This window comes from Siniperca chuatsi, linkage group LG22, assembly GCF_020085105.1.
Source record: "Siniperca chuatsi isolate FFG_IHB_CAS linkage group LG22, ASM2008510v1, whole genome shotgun sequence".
NCBI classification, from domain to species: domain Eukaryota; kingdom Metazoa; phylum Chordata; class Actinopteri; order Centrarchiformes; family Sinipercidae; genus Siniperca; species Siniperca chuatsi.
The window spans coordinates 12,316,262-12,337,330 of record NC_058063.1 but is presented as its reverse complement, the minus strand read 5'-3'; the positions used below and the strand labels follow the sequence as shown (position 1 = coordinate 12,337,330).

The following is a 21,069-nucleotide window of genomic DNA, read 5'->3' as shown; positions in this document are numbered from 1 at the left end:
GGCTTTTAGTTTCAGTGACGTCTTTTGCTACACAGTCTGTCCCTGTGTTGTTTTTGCATTGCACTTCCCAGAGATCACCTGTCAATCAAACTATGTTAGTGATCCTGCGATGTACGTATTAATTTATGACAGATTAGTTTTGTCTTGAAAAGAAAAAAAAAACAGCACAAGAGGCTCCAAATTTTTATATAATGTGGGTTTGCTCCTCCCTCACTTAAAGGTTACTGCAAGTCATTGCATTGCAGGTTTTCAAAATTCGGACTAGACAGGCAATAATCACGACTCATAAATATAACAGCAATGATCCAGTGAATTTGGAACATGACCTTACAGTATATATTATATTCACATAAATTGTACTCCTAACAAGATATACCTTATGCATTAGGTATATTGTGTTGGGAGTACAATATGATCATAAGAAGTACCCCAAAATGTTTTTTATTTATACTGTAGCATATTGTGGAACATGCTTTGTGTTTTTATTACTGTGTATTTTTTATTACCCTCTGACTTATGTGGTAAGATCTATCAGTAGGCTGGAACTACTTTGTTTATTACAGAGAGATTTAATAATACTAACAATAACTTTATTTATTTAGCACCTTTCCAAACACTTTTTTTTTTTTACTGTAAAAGTGTTTTACAGTAAAAACAAAAGTAAATAAAATCCAAAACACAAAATATAAAACAAGACAAAACAATAATTACAACAAATACCACCAGTTAAAGCTAGGGTAGGTAATTTATTTCAGAAGCATTTTTTGTTATTTTTGTAGAAATTGTCTTTACATCCCAACAGCAATATATAAATCAAATACTCTGAGAAAAAGAGCTCAGTAATAAGCCCAGCCAATAATTTCATGTGGCCCAAAATTAAATGATTGGCAGGCCTTCCTTCCCTGCACTCATTGCGCCTGAAAATGTTTTTCGAGGGAGTGGCTTTGGAGGTAGGCCTGAAGGGAGGGGATGGCCTTAAGATTAAAGTGCGTTTTAAGAAGAGATTTAAAAGATTTAAAACACTTCTCTTGGAACGTGTTGAAACTTGTTAAAGATTTGAGAGCAGAATCAATCATGGGAAATAAAAATGCATTCTGCTGTGGACTGTTAAAATTTTGTTTGCTTGAGCCGACCAGCTGGAGGCTTGCTGATGATGTTCATGTATCACTACTAGTGAAGTCATACTATCTAATGCCAAAAAGTCCTTTTAAGCTCGGATATTTTCAGGAAACATAAAAGTGGAAGTCACCAGTATTGTTTATTTTTTTCAGTTTATTTGGAAAGGAATGTATAAAAATATGAAAACATATGTAAAAGAAACAACAACAAAAAATAGTCCATGACTATGAATTAAACCTATATGTAGCAAATAAAAGTGACTACTGGGTAATACTGTAGATTAATTGTTCATTTAGACAAAGTGTTATCGACAAATACCGTTGAAGCCTTTTTTTAAATAGGAGATTCAAGAGTTCTGATTTCATGTATGAGTATGGATCCAGAAAATCTGTATCTATATGTACACACCAGTGTTGTTAAAAGGCAGAGGGAGCTTTTCACATAATGCTCTATGTTTTTCCTCCATGTTGAGAGAGCTGCTGTTTTTAGTATTTTGCTATTGTGCTTTACTACTGCAAGTGAACTTAGGCATGTTGAGTTAAAAACATTTACACAAAAATCATATAGGACGAATTCTAATTGTGGACTTATTCGAAAAGGTTAACATTATGTCACAAGCCACACAAACTTTGATCAATTTTGGCTTAACTTCAAATGATACTCCTAAAACAGATAGTGTACTGAATGTCACAAAACTTTATGAGTGATCATGGAGAAACACATTTTTAAGGTGATGGCTCCCCCTGTGGATGAATATGGGAATACTTTGGTACATGTCAGTTTCTCTTTATTAAAAATACTAAAACTGAAATACATTAAAAGAATACATTATGTGCATATGTATCTAACAAAATTTTTTTAGTTTCCCCTGCCGTCCCGTTTTTTAACATATCTAATTGTGGTGCCATATTATAAAAGGTTGACAAAGAGGTTTGGAGCCAGTCCATTTTTCTTTGCCATTAATAAAACCAACTGCAAAAAATGTTTGATCTTTGCACATCCTGTTGCTTTGAAGTAAAATGTCGTTATCATGTAGTTTGATTATGTTTTTAGAAGTCACATGATTATTCAATATCCAGTTTAAACTTCTAAAACATGTTTTACTGGATATATCTGGTGTTTCTAAAAGAAATTCTCACTTTATTACAAACACAATGTATGTATTACCATTTAAACAGATTTAATGTCAATTAAATTCTCCACAATGGGGATGCCCAAAACATCTTATGTTATATTTATTTGTGAATTTTCCTCCAGTAATATATTTATTTATCCTTAGAATATTCTATTGTCAAATGTAACTATAGCTGATCCATCCATAGACTTTCTAAAAAGCATCAAAAAGCATCCTGGTGTAACAATTACATTTAAAAAGCAACTCAGTGTTGTGTTATTAAATGACCAAAAGCTGTCCAAAATATAATACCATCATCAAACCTTTTTTCAAAAAATAAAATATTTCATATTCCAGATGTATTTATTTGGGGAAAATGGTGTTTGATATAGGCTACCAACTTCCATGCAAGAAGTTTGTTTATGAAAATTAAATTATGTCAGGTTTAAGTTCAATTGTGTGACTGAATTGTCCCTACCAACATTTTAACAATCTTAAACCATCTTGTCATTTTATCATTAACCAGTACAGTATATGCCGAGTTGGCAGGTTTGAGCGTTTTCTGCAAAAAGTGGGCTATTTTGATAACAAGTAAAGGAGCGAGCTACCTGACCAGATGATCTGTCAACTCTCAAGCTGTAGCTACTACGCATTTCCGACTAGCCGAAGCACTACCATTAGCGCCTGTTAGATGGATGAACAGCGTAAAAATGAAAAGAAGCTGTTGGTAATTATCATTTAAACAACTCAAACATCACTGAATTCTAATAATGTTTGCTGGATATAACGTCGCTTATTTGATTTTATATTTAGATTTCAGGTGGAATGTGCTAGCTAATGTGTTCATTGCTCAAACTACATTTTAACACCAAATAAATGATGGAGGACACTTTTTTGAAGAAGGACCAAAGAGTAACAAAATGATAATTTCCTGCAGCAACTATTTATGCCAACACAGGCAGGTGGTGCTGTAGGGTCTTAGGTGAGCTCACAGTGAACTGGCTGTAACTTCATTAGTTGATTGAAAAATATATACAAATGGAAGTATTTAAGATTGTTTATGTTGCTGAGCATTACCATGGTTATGTGTAGCCCAAATCATCTGACTGGAAGATTTTTAGTGATAGCTGTAGTAATTTATACTTTTTATTTTTTTTTACTGTAGTAGCTATTAACAACAAAAGTGTCAGTTCATTAGGGAGGCTCACTTTGTCTCTATCATGCTGTGATTTATCACCCACTTAAGATGACCCACTTATGAAAAGTTACAGCACAGACTATCTTAATATATTTCATACAGGCAATTTTGGATTGAGACTATAATTTAAGAAGTCGACAATATGTTTCAATATTTGTTTGCCAAGCAACTACAATTTGGACTACAGTAGGATTTTAAAAGTATTTTAAGCAGTAGTTTAAGTTTCATTGTAGAATTTTACCTACATTGCCAGTGACCATAGGCACGTTGAGTTAAATACATATTGGTTCTAAATATGGTTATAGCATACGGTACTGGTACACATGGTAACAATTTAAATTTAAACACATACTGAAAATATTATGTATGCACTCATCGATATAACAGGGTTCAATTATATGATGGTGTAGTCCCTCATTCGTCCAGGAGTGTTCTATAGTAGAAAAGGTTTCAGTCGTAGTCATCTGGACACTGTTTTCAGAATCAAGACGTTTCGGCTCCCATCCGGAAGTCATTCTCAATTAAGACAGGGTTCAATTGTCATTAGTCTAATTTTTATGCCATTAATTACAGTAGTAATTTTTTCTTTTAGAGGACCAGGGGCTTGACGTTGTCCACATCATGAATGGACTTCCAGGTGTGTGCTGTCAAGGATGTATAGATGTTCCTTTGCAATCAACTTTTCTCGTTCATGTGTCAGGTCGCCCCGAGCTTAAATGTAATACCTGATAGTTCTTCCCAAGCCATAAAGTAATTAAAATCCCCACATGTGCAATTTTTTGATGACAAAAAAGTCATTTTTCATAGCAGTGATAGTAGTCACTTTCTAATGATATTTCACATGGACATCAGCACAGACACTATTGTCAGCTTGACAGTAACCATGACAGCAGCACAAGAAAGGATGCAGTGATGAGACTTGTGGCTTATTCCACTTGAAACTTCTGTAAATGAGGAGAAAAGGAAATAATATATTTCTTTAACAAACAGTTGGAGGTAGCATTCAATATTGCTTGTGTGTGCCATCCACAATAATGGAGGTGTTGAAGGCTGTGATATTTGGTTGTAGGTGCAGCAGTTTTGTCCGGAGTAGCTGTAGTATTTGAACTTGGAGTTCCCATAAAAATAAGAATAATTGAAACATTTTTGGGCTCATGTGCAAACCAAAGATTTGTTTCCTTTATGTTTAATTTCAAAGGTCCCATTTACACTTGTGTTTTCATATTTGGATAAAACCAGATGTGAGTTATTAACACTCTTTCCTTTACACTTAACCATGTGTGTCGAACCGCCTGTGGTCTGAGAAACTGAATATCTTTAATCCATGAAATGGCTAAGTATAAATGGGTAAGACAGACATTTACCATAGGGCTGCTTTAGTGAGTAAAGAGTCTTAAAGCATGTCATAAGTAGAGGGGTGTAGCACAAAATTCTGGGCCCTATACATAAGCAGTTTCTGTGGGCCCTCTTCCTCTCTTGATCCATGTCTCATGCATCTTTTGCAACATTTTTACAAATAATTGAGCCAACAACTGTACATGTGAATCTGTAGTGATTATGAGAATAGTCACAATGAACTGTTCATACCACATTTCAACAAATAATAATAATCTGTGATATGTGCTTAAGTGTCCACAGTTTGAAATCTTACCACATTTCAACCCTCTTTTCTCAACATAATGTAGCCTACAATTACTGTGTGATACTTTTACTATGGTTAGATGAGGTTCGCTTGGAGTATCATGCTTAAGAGAACATTATTTTCTTCATTTTTGAAAAAATTTTTGAAGATCAAATCTTGTTTTTATAAAGAAAATAATTAAATCTCACCAGAATGCACCACTAACAGTAACACATTGAAAAAAACATGGTAAGCTGATATATATCTTTTAAATTAAATTGAATAGGTCAACAATTACACTGCAGCCTACTGGTATATGGCCTATTTCTAACATAATTTCACCATCTAAAAGTGAAAAATAGAACCATGGGTTATATTTTAATTAGACTCTGCTTCATTAATCACCATAATCTTAAAATTTGAATTATTCTCCTCCTTAGTTCTTGGTTTACTTGGCCTACTTTTAACCCTCTGAAAATGATGGTGGATCATCTGGCATGTTACTGTCTTTTGAAGGCAGTTTTTAAGATAGCCAGTGTTAACATATGAATCTTGAGATTGCAATGAATCTGTTCATTCTAAACATGTCATGCTAGCTTACTGAGAAAGAGGTCTGCACCACATAGACTGTATATAAAGATGGACAAAGCATCTCCACTTCCTCCCACTGTACAAAAATGAAGCTAAAATATCCCGGATATGGAAGCTGCCATCTTGCGCTGGTGACGTCATTTGGAGCTAGAATCTGCGCAGTAGTGATCGGGGTTGGAGCAGCGGTATTGAGGTCCCGCCCATACACCCGGCCAACTCAATCACGAGCTGGCCTCAGCTGTCAATCATGACGTGAAACCCCGTTTTTATAGCATCAAATAAGTCATTAGAACCAAACTTCTAAGAAAAAGTAACACTTGAACCTACATCAGCATGATAAGAACTACCTAAAATGATAAAAAAAAACATCTTTGGGAAAAATTTATTTGACGTGTACTTTGAGTTATTATTTTGGCCCATGTCCCATCCGCCAACCTAGAAGAGGCGGGGTTTATGACCTATACTGCAGCCAGCCACCAGGGGTGGTCGAGATGCTCTGGCTTCACTTTTGGGGAGCTGTCATGTCGTCCATCTTATTATACAGTTAATGCCACAACGCCTCAATGTCAAATTATTTCTTGTAATAACTTTTAGTAGCCACTTAAATCTTAAAACCTTAAATCTACTGACATTAGCTTAAACCATTCTTAAACTGTGTTAGTTGTGCTCACCTTTCTTTTTAAAGAAATTAGTCAAAAGCTGTTTTCCATCAGTTTGCTTGCTTTCTCTTTCCTTTCTTTGTTTTCTTTTTTGGTATCCCTTTCTTGGGGAAAGATATGACATACAGTGCACTTTGGTGCTCCAGCATCAACAGCCACTCAACTCGATTAGCTGCCCTTAAAGACCAATGTACTGAGGAATTTATTACTTAAAATTTCTATCAACACTGACTGGACATCCACATAAAAATGCAGAATTTTCCCTTTAATGCTGCCAGCCACAAACTGCACTGTCGAATAGGTGTCGTGAACTTAGTTCATTAACTACCCCGTTTCACAATAAACTTTACTTACTTATTTAGTTCAGGCAGATAGGGGCATTTCACCACAATCAAATTAAACTGGTTTCATTCTTGGTAAGGCTGGACAGTATTAAAGAAAAAAACAGATGGTAGCCAGAAGACCTTCTTTTGATGATACACATACAGTATATGTCAATAGCTGTTAGGTGAAGGATCAATCAATATGAACAATCTTGTACTTATATATGATTTTGAGGTTAAAGGTGTTGTTGGGTATATTCACTGCTCATACAACTACTATTACAAAGTGCTGTACATATATAAAACAGAGCAAAGCAAGCGTCAGTGAGCAAAGCAAGTATCACAGGGGCAGTTATAGATATGAATATAGAAACAATAAAATTAATAAAAAAAACAAGTAAACAGTAAGTAAATAAATAAGTAAAAACCAAAATAAAAGCATCAGTATCAAGAATTAAAGGCAGCATTATACAAGTGTGTTTTGAGGAGTGATTTAAAAGCACGCCTGATCTCCTCAGACAGGGCATTCCAAAGTCTGGGAGCTCTAACAGCAAATGTACAGTCACCTTTAGTTTTAGCCCTGAGTTAAAAGGGTTAGAAACCCTTCTGGAGGCTGGCGGCGAAGGCTGGACCCCTCTGGAGGCCGGCAATGAGGGCGGAGCCCTTCTGGAGGCCGGAGAACCAGATCAGGGCGTGGCAACAGGACAGCAGGACAGGGAGCCGGCGACGGGACAGCAGGACAGGAAGCCGGCGATGGAGAGACTGGTAGAGGAGCTTGCAGAACCAGTGATGTCTGGGAACCCGGAGCCTGCCGCTCCGGCACAGAAGGAGCAATCCAGCAGAGAATTCAGTGGCGTGCTGCAACCCAGCAGATGGTTCTGCGGCATGCTATGGTCCAACCGGGGAAGGAGGTGGCTGCGATCCTGTGGCGACTAGGGACGGCTGCTGCTGTGATCCAACCAGGGCATGAGGCGGCTGCAATCCAGCAGCGGCAAGGGGTTGGTGCTGCTGCGATCCAGCCTGGAAAGGAGGCGACTGCGATCCAGCGGCGGCAAGGGATTGGAAAACAAAGACAGGAAGTAAAAACACAAGACACACAAGGGAAAGAGAATACCACAAAATGAAAGAGGAAATGAAAAACCTTACACTATCACAGATACAGGTTCAGGTACAGGGAAAATGGGTTACCAGCTGCAGTGGTGGAACCAAGGACGTGAGTCCAATGAGGCCTGAATGAACCTACCCCAAGGAGCACCCTCTGCATTCAGAGAAGAGTCCTACACCGTGAACTGTATTTTTATTGTAGAGTTTACAATCAGATTTTATTTAAAGCTTAACAAATCTGATATGGATGATCAAAATCCCCCCAAAAAACAAAAACAAAAGGCCTCCCTACCTCTCTCAATGGTCATCTAAGAACAAAGAAAATCAAGAAAGAAAAAGTCTATCTTACACAGACTCAAACAGCAAAAAGAAAAAGAAGAGCACTACGCCCTTCTGTACGCCCATGGGGTTACTCTGGCCTGAGTCTGATCTTTTCCTCCACAAGCAGGTTGATGAAGTTTTGTTGTGATGGCAACATGGTGTGAGCATCTGCTAGCTTTTGGCTGAGTTTAAAGTTTGTTACGGACATTAGGATTCTGGTGCTGCAACTGGATGTAGCAACTTCTTTAATCTGGTATCAGAAATGTAAGTTCACTAATAAAGTTTTTTTCTTTAAGAGTTAAGTCTTTGAGTCTCTTTCGCTCCGTCTCTCCATCTCTCTATTTCTCCTTCTCTGCACCATGTGACTGGTGCGTAAGGTCCAGGGTTTCTTCCTTTTTAACCTTGTCATATTAGATCTCAGAAATGTCACAGCATCTTTTTAGCAGGCTTCTTTCTTTCAGAGTTTTTCAGAGCATTTTTCCATGTTCTGTGTGCCTTTGGTCCCTCTGCGGGTCAGTTGAGGCCTGCTGGGCTCACGTCATGTTGCCGTCACAACAAAACTTCATTTGCCTGCTTATGGAGGAAGAGATCCGACTCGCCCATGGAACCGACAGTGCGACCCTAAACATGGAACTCAGGGGAGCTTCATCCGGAACCGATCGCCACTGAGAATCCCAGAGAAATAGCACTGCTTCTCCTCTCCTCTCCTCTCCTCTTTCCTTATATCTACCTAATATAGATTACATATGAGTGTCACAGAGACAGGCTACCATTAAAGTTGAGGTTTGATGCTTTATATTCACTGGGTGAATTATTCCCTTATGATTTTCTATGGAATTAACAAATCACACTACTGTATGCAGTGGTTGTCTTTATTGGCTAACACTTATACACTATAGTGTAAACATGTACAACCCTAGTAGCCTGTTTCGTCTGGGTCATTATGTAGGCTGCCACTTGAATATTTCTTGTGGTAGGCTATTAAAAAATGCCTGCATTGTCATAACACCTTGTAACTATTTGATGCCTTTTTTGTTAACCCTGTTTCACACTTTAAATTGTTATTTATTTATAAACCACAAGTATCTGTTCTGTCTTTGTATTCATCATTTCAGATGGGGCTTGGCGGTTCATGGTGCCATAGATGGACACTCTCAGCTGATCACTTGTTTGAATTGCAACACTGACAATCGTGCCACCACTGTGCTGTCTCAGTTTCTTAAAGCCACGTCTTTATGGACTACCCTCTCGAGTCAGATCAGATCAGTGAGAACTTGCAGGTGGCCTTATTCATGAATCTTGTGCGGGGCACTGAGCGCCAAAGTTTCATTAAAGGGGAATCAGTCCACAACCAGAGAATTGAGCGTCTTTGGAGGGATGTGTTTTTGCATGTGTTTCAATCCTTTTACAGCACATTCTACTCTCTTGAGGATTCATAGCTTTTGGATCCCAGTAATGACATCCACAAACTTTCACTTCACTCACTTTCACATAGTTTTCTTCCTGAGATTCAAAAAAGCCTACAGCGCTTTAGGCAGGCCTGGAACAACCATGCTTTGTGTACATGAAACAACTGAACACCAACTCAAATCTGGACAGAAGGCATGCTCTCAAATATGGCAATGAACAGTGCAGCAATCAACAATGTGTTTGGGGGAAATCCCTACAGACCACACAATTTGGAGGCAGTTCTGGCACAGCATGGAATTTACTCTTTACCCACTACTTATGATGATGATCTTCCAGCTGTAATTGTGGAGCAATCTCAAATCAGTCTCAGTCAACAGCACTAGGAGTCAATCTCTCATGCCACTGATCACATTTCTGATTTGAAGATCAAGTATCTGACATACTGTGCAGAAATTTCAAATGTTCAACCTAAAACTTTTCACCTGTTTTTGAAATTTTATGACAAATGCATCATGTAAGATGCATGTTGGCAAAAGACAACTTGACATGCTATATTTCAGCAGTGGACATATGAGTTGAACAAACTTAATAGTCAAGGTTGAAACAATCAGTTTATTTGTTCAGTTCTACCTTTAATGTCCCCACTCAAGAGTTGTACCTATTGTAAACATAGTAAAATTATGTAAACATTGTACAATTCTTGTTTGAAATCATTGTAAAAACACTGTAAAACATTGCAACTCTGTAGAACATTGCATTGCGAACTGTGAAAGTGCTCAATCTTTGAAGTCAGAATACATTACATTTCACATAAGATACATGTTCACATAACAGTGGAAAATTCTGAAAACATTGCAAAGTTGTTTGAAATCATTGTAAAACTCTGTAAAACTGTGAAAGTGTAAACCACAGTGTTTAATGTGCTCAATATTTGAAGTCAGAATACATTACATTTCACATATGAGATCTGTGTTTACATAATGTGTAGCAATGGCAACCGTGGAAAGAAACATACATTTTACTTAACTGTTAAGGGTTGTCACTCCATGACATAGGTTGATGCCTGTGAATTGTGTTTATTTATTAGACACACATTTTGATGAAACAGCAGTTTTTTGTGGTACACTATTTGCTTAATAAAGTGCCTCATCTCACAAGTCCTATTTCCTTAACACTTTTGACAGTTATCAGTGTAGAACAGCAGCAACAACTTGTTAGACAGAAACAGCTATGTTTTGGGTGAACTCATTATTTTACAGACTGTTCACACAACACCAAAAGTAGGGTCCTGCAGAATTCCCTCTGCAGAGTCATATATTTCTTGAAGGTATCATAACCATTATGTATGGGTAGGCAGAGGATTATAAGGCAGGTATTTGCCTCTAGAAAGATTCTGTTGGCTTCATGGAGGAACTCAATTGTGGAAATTCCAGTGGAGGCACTGTTGAGGCTCCAGAGGCAAACTCCAATTTCGTCTCAAGAGTAGACTATATTCTCCTTCTGTAACACAAGAAAGTGATGAAAAATGTTTGGCATGTACACAGTCTAGAAAAGCAATTCAGGCCACGTTTTAATATGTAGTTTAATATGCCTTTTTTTGTACAGGTATGAATGAAAAAGACTACAATATAAATGTGAAGAGTAAAATCTGGATATTGTTCCACAAGTATTTAAAAATATAATTGGACTAATGTGCAGTTCCATTCATAAATAAAAGACATACAGTATTTAAAAAAAAAACTATTTCTAAGACACATCTTCAAAGTCAGCATTGTTGACATTGTACATGTATGGCTGTTAAAGTACAATGCACTTATTATTGGTTATGTTGATTTAATTTATTCTGCTTTGTATCTGTTACTTTGGAGCAATTTGGAAATTTCAGTCATCACACTGATATTGTAGAGTTTTTGTGGTGAATATCAACAAGTAAGCCTCAGTCAAGTAAATATTTGGTCAAATATTACAACACAATATGAACAAGTTTAAGGGAGCTTTTCTACCCATTGGACATACAACCAGACTTCACAATGTCATTATCAACATTTATTTTCCTGCCCACCAGGACAACAAAAATACCACAAATCATTGTACTTAGTACCAAAAATTATAACTGTGCTCTTGTCTCTGCCAACCCTGAAACGTAAATTTGACAATGAAAACCATCAGTTTAACCCTGCCTGGACTGGCAAGTATTTGTTTATTTTACTCCAAACGCCTGCTGTTTTTTATTACATTTATTTGCATTTGTTTAAAATTTGTCATTACCAAGGTTTTAAATAGGCTGCTGACAATGCCTGGCCCATCTACATTTCCTGGTTTTAAAATCTGGCCCAATTGAATTTGTAATTGAATAGCCCTGGTGTAGGGCATAAGCTCCATCATTTTGCTAACCTGAGTGAATTTCCTTATTTAAAGACAAACATGTAAAATAGATGAACTTGCATGAACCTACAAAGTCAAACAAAACCTAAAAACATATGAGACATAGTGTTATACCAGTCAAGTTTTACACCTCACTGAACTACTGAGAAGACCCTTGATATTTTGTCAAGATGAACACCTCACCTGAATTGGCTCAGACAAGCTTAATTTCCTCATGTTGATGTAGCCATTTTGATATTTAAATTTTAATGACACGCCATCTGAGGGTTCCTCACATGCAGCCATTCGCTGCCTGAAATGTGATTTCTGTCATTAAAAAGATCGTTCTTCTGATAGTTCAACAAACTAATATATTACAAACACAAACCTTTTGACGTATTTCCTCACAGGCCTAAAAGGCCAGTTTCTTCGTCACATATTAACATGTTTAAAAAACAAAACTAATTATTTATGTTTTTTGTAAGAGCATGTAAAACATACACAATAAAAACTATGGGAATCAGTGATGTTGATAGGTATTCAATGTAGTGAGTCTCCGGGACCCACAGGTGGTCATTTGATACAAACCAATTTGTGTTTTTTGACAAATTGTAGTTTTAAACTAATGTTTGATGTTATATTGTTATAATTATGGTTATTCATGTATGTTGAAAATGTATCTTAAAATGAAACAAATAAAAGAAAGAGGAGGTCATATTATACAGAGAAATATCATCTTTTTCTGGGTGAATAAATGTTAAAAAGGGAAGCTAATGGGCAACGAGAATGCTGAGCTTCTGAGCTGAGTCACAACATCATCAAGCACATCATATTTAATTAGGAAAGTAGTTTAAAAAAACATGCATACAATGGGCAACCATTTACTGCATACTGAAACTGAGTACAATTAGCTGATAATCACCCTGATCAGCCACCGTCAGTAAACAATACAAACACAAATTATTAGACTGTAAACCATTAATCCATCCAATAACTAACCGCAGTGAAACGTCAGACAACCAATGTCCAGCCAATCATACTGTAGCAGTTACCTAGTGTTTCTGTAGTGGTGACAAAACATTAAAAAATATAGGCTACATACAGTATTAGCAGTTAGAATAAAACTGATGCTCCCTGCGCGCTCCGGGGAAAATATTACGCCAAACTCCCTTTAAGAAATATGACATATTAAAAAATCCTTACGTGTCCGCAAAAACACATAACTCTAGAAACACAAAATAAAAGGCGTCATATGTCGGCAGTCTTCTTGTCGCTTTGGCATCTATATAATCCATAAAGCTAAACTGTATTTCCGCATTTACATACTGGATTTTAGGATTTTGGCTACCAGCCTCCGTTGTTTAGCTGCGCTGTTTTAGTGGGAGAAGACTGTGGGTATGAGAGGCGAAGTTACAATTAAGACTTCTCACTAAAATACGCGCTGGTTGGTGGATCAGAGACACGCCGAATTAAATACCGACTCATAACACTGTTGATTCACTGTCTATTATGTGTTTGTGTGAGACGGCATTTGAGGAGTTTTTTCGGTCGTTACCAAAGTCATTACCTGGTTTGCTGCATCCTGTTTGGTGCTGGAGAGATACAATATATGCGCAGACGGTAAGAAACAGGTTTTTTGACAGCAAGGTTTCTTTTGTTTATTTATATGATTTCTGAATGGAAATTAATTCTGGGACATGGCAGAGTGTGGTGATGTCACCTGAGGGTAGACAGGGAGCCTTTTAAACTTCACTTATAGACATTACAGAAAACACTTAAATGACTGTATGTCTGATATAAATAGGCCTACCTGTGTGTATAATTCCATACCTGCAATACAGTAGCTCGTGGCTCGATGTAAAGTCTGCTTTTGCCAACTGCTTTTTTTAAGCTCCTTCACAGAACTAACTTGTAATTTCTGGATCTTGCATCCTTTGCATGTCCTTGCCATAGCATACCATATTTAAACTGACATGAGGGTAGCTTTGACAAACAAAGTTGTTCAATTCAGATAAACTCAGTTTAAAACAGTTGACCCCAATCTTTGACGTTGTGTGTCTGGCCTCCATGGACTCACACACTGGTTTTTCCCAGAAATGGAAATGTAAACATCAGTATCATCAGTTTCTAGTGGCTAAAGTAACACATTCATATCTGCTATATGCAAGATCTCTCAGGACTAATAGTAAACTATATAATGCCCAGACTCCTAGAATGTTTGAGAAGCCAGTTTCAAGAAAATAGATTCCACAAATTAAAGTATCCAAACTGTGTTGTCATATTTTCAGCCATAAGCGTTGCCAGTCTGTTCAAAGTATATGACTACCATAGTTAACCTTAGAGCATTTTTTTTTCCTACTAATTTTACAGTTTTAAAACTAAGCTAACCCTACACTCCTAGGGAAATTGCATATGAGTGAGAAGAACAAGCCTGGTCTTATTCCCAAGGGCATCACGCATTTGAGCCTCTGGGCAAAACATTAACATATACTGTATAAGAGAGTAAACAGTTCTTCAATATTATTTAAAGCTAATGCTAAATGTATTCAACATAGTCAATTACGTTCTGTTATGTTCGGTATGAAAACCTCTCTCCGAGTTGGTTGATGAGAAGGGATCCACACAAGACCTACAATTGTCTTTTAACTAGTATTTATATCCTCACAATTATTACAAACAATCTAACAATACAGACAAATACAAATATATCTGGAGACACAGCACAGAGACCTCTCCCCTGCAAATGAATTGTAGATATTTGTAATGAAAAACCCCATACACATACAGAAAACGCAAACATTTTTTGAATCTTACTAGTCAAAATGTAATTACAGATATCTTGAATTAGAGGTTTGACTAGGAAAACTGACATTGTAGATATCAGTAATTAATATCCAGTCTACCCATTTAATAAGTAAATGTCAAGTTCCTAAGAAGATTTATGGTAAACATTATTCTTAAGCCTTTAGTCTTTTGCAACTATCTATTAAAATGTTTCTTTTTATGAGAGCCATCATGTAAAACTCGGACAATGGTTGATGCTGGTTTTGATTCTGATAGTTACTCTAAATCTACACTAAGATCCTGATATTAAACATGCCCTGATATACTTTCTCTTTACCCACCAAAATTGCAAAACATCACACGAGAGACAGTTTAAAGATTAAAGATTAAAAGATTTTGTATTCTGATCATTGTAAAGTTTCTGACAGAAATTGTACAAACTACAAGAAGTCTCACAGAATACAGCTATGTATGATTAAATAAATACACTTTGTATAAATAAGAAAATGGACAGTGCATTGTTTTGACATATATATAATGTATACTATGACCTTTGATAAAACTTTGCATTGGTTGAAGGTTAGGGGTGCACGGTGGCAGAGCGGTTAATGCTCCTGCCTCCCAATAAGGAGATCGTGGGTTCGATTCCCGGACCAGACCAACATCACACAATCTCTCTGGTGGCAGAGAGCCGTGTTACCGTGGGTTCCCTCCTCCCACCGTCCAAAGACATGCATGTGTAGGTTAATTGATAACTCTAAATTGCCCGTATTGAATGAATGTGAGAGTGAATGGTTGTCTGTCTGTGTCTGTGTTAGCCCTGCGACGAGTTGGCCACTGTCCAGGGTGTACCCTGCCTAAGGCCCAGAGTCACTGGGATAGGCTCCAGTCACCCGCGACCCCTAACGGGACCAAGTGGTAGAAAATGGATGGATGGATGGATGGCACAGCCCACTATGAGCTGCATGTGTTCATTTAATTTAACACTTGTTCCCTTTACAATGTGGAGCTGTGAAGCTGCTATGTTAGCAAGTGAAACCTAAACATGAATTTTACATGCATTTGGAAACTACAGAAAGGTTTAGATAAGTAAATAATATCTGCTTATCTTGACCCATCTTGATGAAGACTAACTTTACAAACAATCCAGTTTGAAATCTAGCATTCAGATTTCTCAATCTGCATGTTTAAATATAAACTGCATTCAGACAATAGTAAGAGTGTTTGGTGAACAAGACTAAAGAAGACAGCATTAGAAATTGACACTAAGTTAAATATTGCTATAGCACAGTGCTCAGAGGAGCAAGATGCATGTATACATTTTACATTAATAGTGAAATAGTGCAATTATTTTCTGACATCCCAGGGCTTAATACAAAGTGCTGTTATATTGTTTGGCTTATTATTCGAGTGATGATTAAATGGCTGTCATTCTGTCCAGCCCAGGATCCTGGACATTCCCACACAGAAATATGTTCTGTTCAACAGACATACCTAATCCACTGTTATTAATGTGTCTGGTCAGTGCAAAGTTGTATTTGATAGGAAGTTCATCCGAAGCCGTACAAGCCTGAAGACAATCATGAATCTTGAATTTTTACAGACAAAGTCCTTTTTCATACCAGTGATGGCAGTTATGTTCTGCTGGCAATTCATGATGCTATTGCTGGCTTGATAGTAGCCATGACAACAGTACCAGGCAGGATGCGGTGACGAGACTGATTTTGTGGCGTACTCCACTTGAAGCTGTAAATAAGTAGAAAAGAAAACATTAGTGTGGCAGTTTAAGGTTTTGTCATTTCCTGTTTTATTTTGTAGTGTGTTCCTCCTCTTGTGTGTCTTGTGGTTTTACTTCCTGTCTTTGTTTGGTTTCCCTCCAGTTTTGATTGTTGGCCCTTCCTTGATTGTTTGCACCTGTGTCTCGTTGGCTCACCTCCCCTAGGGTATTTAGTCTGGGTCTCTGTCTTTATTCAGTGTTGGATCATTGTTGTAACTGCATGGTGTGATTCCTGTCTGGTGTTGCTCACTGTCTTGAGTTTTGTTCCTATCTTGTGGCTGTTCCTGACATTTGTGTGTGTCGCCGTTTGGTGCACTTTTTGTTGTACCTGGTTCCTATGCCCAGTTCCCCAGCATTCTACCGTGAGTTCTGTATTTGATTCTTTGTCTCCCCTGGACCTTGGCTGGATTCTGGATTTTGTACCTTGACTGCTCCCTATTGAACTGTTTAGCCACATTGGACTCACTTCCCTGTTTCCACCACTGCCAGCCGGTAACCCATTTTCCTGTTGCCTGTTCGTTACCTGTCTGCCTGTACCTGCCTGTAAACCACATCACCCCCAATAAACACTGTAGCAGTCCAGGTACTTCACCTCATACCTGGTATTCTGCATTTGGGTCCATATAGTACTACACATCACACATGACAATTAGTTTAACAAATAGTTGTACAACTTTTATAAACTTTTGAAGAAGCAGCACACAATATTGCTTACATAAGCCATTCACGTTGATGGAGCTGCCTTCAATGTCGAAGCCGGTGACGTGTGAAGCTGCACTCATCAAAACATACGCAATCTTAGTGTTGTTAGGAAAAAATGTGCTTGCAAAGCGAAGGTTCATTTCGTTGATGACTGATCCTTTTCTGCAGAAGGAGAAACAAAAGATGCTGTTTAAGATATAACATTTAGGCCACTACTCTTAAATTAATGATAAGTCTTAAGAAATTACCTGAATGACACCACGTCCAAGGACTTGAATGAGGAAGGGAATTCCTTTGCGAACAAAGGTCCAAGCTGCAGAAACAAAAAACAAATTGTACTTAAACACTTTCTACTTATAATTTTACTGTGTGTTTATGAGAAGTCGTACAGTGAGTTGGAGGTGTAGTTTTTTTTGTCTTGATGTCTAATGTCATCAGTTCTTTCTGGAAATTGGAATAAGTGACCTTTTTTATATATATCATGTAGACTGTCTAGCAAGTGTGAAGAGTACTTCCTAATTTTCCTGTTTGAGTTTACTTTCTGTTGTGCAGAAAACAACTGAATCATGGAAACAGACAGGAGGAAAAGGAATGATGGGCACCAGTACAGGGTTTAAAAAGAATAGAAGAGCTATACATTTTGTACAGTAACATTAAGTTTCTTCATGTGTATTTCTGGGCAGTGTGCACATTTTTTCAACTGGTATTTGTTCCCTTGGGGAAATTTTCTACTTAAAGTACTTAGAGTTAAATTACAATAGAGTTAAAAACAATACTCTGGGGAACAAGGGAGTAACAATTGGACATTTTGGAGGAAAGGAGAAATAGATTATACTTTAAATATTTTTGTAAATACTGGTTACTTGCGGGGTACAACACTGGAAAACGAAAGTTTGGGAATATTCTGTGTAATCTATGAAGTGAATCTGTTATCAAAACTCAGTAAAGTTTTTATTTCTCCTTTTCTCTAAAATGTCCAATTGTTACTCCCTTGTGCTCCATAGTCTTGTTTTCTTCCTCTGTACATGCATTTAAGAAGCAGTAGGAAGTGGTAAGTATCTTATTTGTACCTAATTCATACAACACAATTACACTGTAAATCACAGGCTGTATTATAAAGTGTTGCAGTAATATTTCAGTTATTTGTGTGGGGGCTTGAGCTCTGATCAAATGATTCAGTAGGTGTACCAGCAGATTTTATTACAAGGGTAAGAGTTACCTGTGTCTCTATCATTGCAGCTCGATTTCTAAAAGATACAGATGATGGATTCAGCAAGTCACTTGTAAATGTGCTTTGAAGAGATCTGAAACTAGCAGCTACAGTTGTAGGTGCGGCAGTTGTGTGTGCGGCAGTTGTAGGTGTGACAGTTGTGGGTGCAGCAGTTGCAGGTCCGACAGTTGTGGGTGCAGCAGTTGCAGGTCCAGCAGTTGTTGAATTGACAGTTGCAGGTGCGGCAGTTGTATTTGCATCTGGAACTGGCCCTGCTGTAAAAACATTTTTTTTTTTTAAATGAGTAAGTATTCGTGCCCAAAATAAAAGGATTTATTTATCCTTGTTTTAAGTCAAGCTGACTTTGATGCCACTTGCACAGACTTATACGAGCCATCATAAAGTTTAGAAAGAGTTGGCTTTGCAGATTTTTTTAGTATCTTATCTAGTTCTGAAGTTGGTAATGTCAAAAAATCTTGAAGTTAATAAATTATTTACATAACAATTGTAAGAGTGAAATTGTGTGATGTAAACATAATTGTGTAAACAGGTTTAAACATAATTGTGAAAACATAAGTTTAGTATATTATTATTGAATTGCTATCTATCATCATGTTTACACATATGTAGTGTTTACAGTAATGTTAAGTTGACGTTCTGGTATCAGGTATTTCAACTAGTCTGCGTTGTTCAGGCAGCTGGTAGTTCATGGGGTTGAGAAAAGGTAGAGGAAGAAAAAGAGAGAGCGGAGATGGGGAGGGAGCAAGTTTGTTGGGATCGAGCAAAGGTGTAATGGCTTGATTGATCTGTGTTCGGACTTCACTAAAGTTATGAGGAAAATCCAGAACGTGTTGGATTGATTTCCTATTCCTTCTCACACACCTACGTTTCTTACACAAGAATTCTTGAATTCTTTATGAATTGAACTGTAAAACACTGAAAACTGTTAGTGTTCTTTATGAATCTTATCTATACTTCTATTTCTTGTGTAGCAACAAAAGTTTTGTTGCTGACTTATTTAAACAGCATGAGCAAAACATGTTATTTCAAATGTTTTACATACTGATTAGAGCGAAACATTATGTTGTGTTTACTTACCTACTACTTGGACTGTGTTTGGATTTATGCTCACGTTGAAGCTATTAATGGAATTATTCAGAGCTTCTACTAAGGTTTGAGCAACAACACTATTCAGTGGGAGATCTGCAGTGGGAGTAGTCCGATTAAACACAACCCCTATATCTGCTTGAATCCCGTCCACTCGTGTTGAGGGTGGAACAGGCCTGTATCATGAAACCGAATGGGACAAGTGTCATTAATGATATGATATGATTATGTTGCACTATCAACATTAGAAGATAGCAATTTTAAGACCATAATACTGCACAGAAAAGCAAAGTCAGTGAACAACTGTTAGAAAAATGTTTTTACCTGAACTTTTTAACAAAGCAGTGGTTAAACCGACGGCCAAATGCTCCTTTGTATATGATATTGCACTGCAACATTGAAAGACCGTGAATAGATTTAAAACACAGTTGTCTTCAAATGAAATAGAACAGAAAAGCAAATTTCACTGAAATTAATTTCAACTTAACAGATTTGTCCATCAGGTTGAACATTCTGTCCAATTATTTATACACAACACTGGCACAGTAAATGAAAAATGTATTAAATTTGAAAAATAACTCACCGTGGTTACAATTTGTTGTTCAAGATATTTGAATTCACTGCTGTTGGGGTCATTGAGGTTATCTGAAAAATCTTTTCCTTGCAAGATTGCTGATATAATATAAAAAGGTTCAGGGGCCGAAATTGTTGTCAAAGAAGATATTGCTGTCGGACCAGGTGTCGATGTTGACCCAGTACTTGTTGTCGAAGCAGGTGCCGTGGTTGTCGTATTTGTTGTCTGAGCAGGTGTTGTCATTGACCCAGTTTTTGTTGTTGTTGGAGCAGGTGTAGTTGTCGTTGATGCAGGTGTAGTTGGTGCAGCTCTAGTTGTTGTTGGAGCAGTTTTAATTGTTGCCGCAGGTGTAGTTATTGCAGCAGTTGTAGTTGTCGGGGCAGATGTAGTACTTGTTGTTGGAGCAGGTGTTGTTGTTGCTGCTGTCACTGTTGATGGAGTAGGTGTAGTTATTGCTGCAGTTGTTGTTGACGGAGCAGGTGTAGTTGTTGCCCCAGTTGTTGTTGTTGGAGCAAGAGAAGTTGTTGCCCCAGTTGTTGTTGTTGTTGGAGCAAGTGTAGTTGTTGACGCTGTTGTTGTTGTCGGAGCAAGTGTAGTTGTTGATGCAGTTGTCCTTGTCGGTGCAGGTGTAGTTGTTGCTGCAGTTGTTGTTGTTGGTGCAGGTGTAGTTGTTGCCGCAGTTGTTGTTGTCGGAGCAGGTGTAGTTGTTGCCGCAGTTGTTGTTGTTGTCGGAGCAAGAGAAGTTATTGCCCCAGTTGTTGTTGTTGTCGGTGCAGGTGTAGTTGTTGCTGCAGTTGTTGTTGTCGGAGCAGGTGTAGTTGTTGCCCCAGTTGTTGTTGTCGGAGTAAGAGAAGTTGTTGCCCGAGTTGTTGTTGTCGGAGCAAGTGTAGTTGTTGACGCTGTTGTTGTTGTCGGAGCAAGTGTAGTTGTTGGAGCAGCTGTTGTTGCTGAGGCAGTTGTCGTTGTCGGAGCAGGTGTTGTTGTTACTGCTGTTGTTGTTAGAGCAGGTGTTGTCGTTGATGCAGCTGTCGTCGTTGGAGAATGTGTAGTCATTGCTGCTGTCGTAGTTGTTGGAGCAGGTCTAGTTGTTG

At 37.6% G+C, this 21,069-nt stretch overlaps 1 protein-coding gene and 2 long non-coding RNA genes across 3 annotated transcripts in view; 1 reads left to right on the top strand and 2 right to left on the bottom strand.

The window, feature by feature from the left end:
• The first annotated feature begins 2,863 nt into the window (after window positions 1–2,863).
• LOC122869901 lies at window positions 2,864–10,296 on the top strand. The gene is made up of 2 exons (XR_006376448.1): window positions 2,864–2,960; window positions 9,166–10,296. It is a non-coding gene; the product is annotated as an uncharacterized LOC122869901 (long non-coding RNA).
• On the bottom strand, window positions 10,053–13,129 carry LOC122869900. Its single transcript, XR_006376447.1, has 2 exons — window positions 13,028–13,129; window positions 10,053–10,960 (listed from the first exon to the last, which is right to left on the bottom strand). It is a non-coding gene; the product is annotated as an uncharacterized LOC122869900 (long non-coding RNA).
• Window positions 13,130–15,440: 2,311 nt separating this feature from the next.
• The window catches only part of LOC122870674 (putative uncharacterized protein DDB_G0286901), an 11,454-nt gene continuing 5,825 nt past the window's right edge, over window positions 15,441–21,069 (bottom strand). Inside the window, exons 2-8 of the mRNA XM_044185037.1 lie at window positions 19,988–21,059; window positions 19,729–19,793; window positions 19,396–19,580; window positions 18,307–18,572; window positions 17,336–17,400; window positions 17,101–17,249; window positions 15,441–16,354 (exon numbers count right to left, since the gene is read on the bottom strand). Of these exons, the coding sequence (XP_044040972.1) occupies window positions 20,310–21,059 (750 nt within the window). The 3' untranslated portion in view covers window positions 15,441–16,354; window positions 17,101–17,249; window positions 17,336–17,400; ... (2 more) ...; window positions 19,729–19,793; window positions 19,988–20,309. The remainder of the gene's footprint in view (window positions 16,355–17,100; window positions 17,250–17,335; window positions 17,401–18,306; window positions 18,573–19,395; window positions 19,581–19,728; window positions 19,794–19,987; window positions 21,060–21,069) is intronic.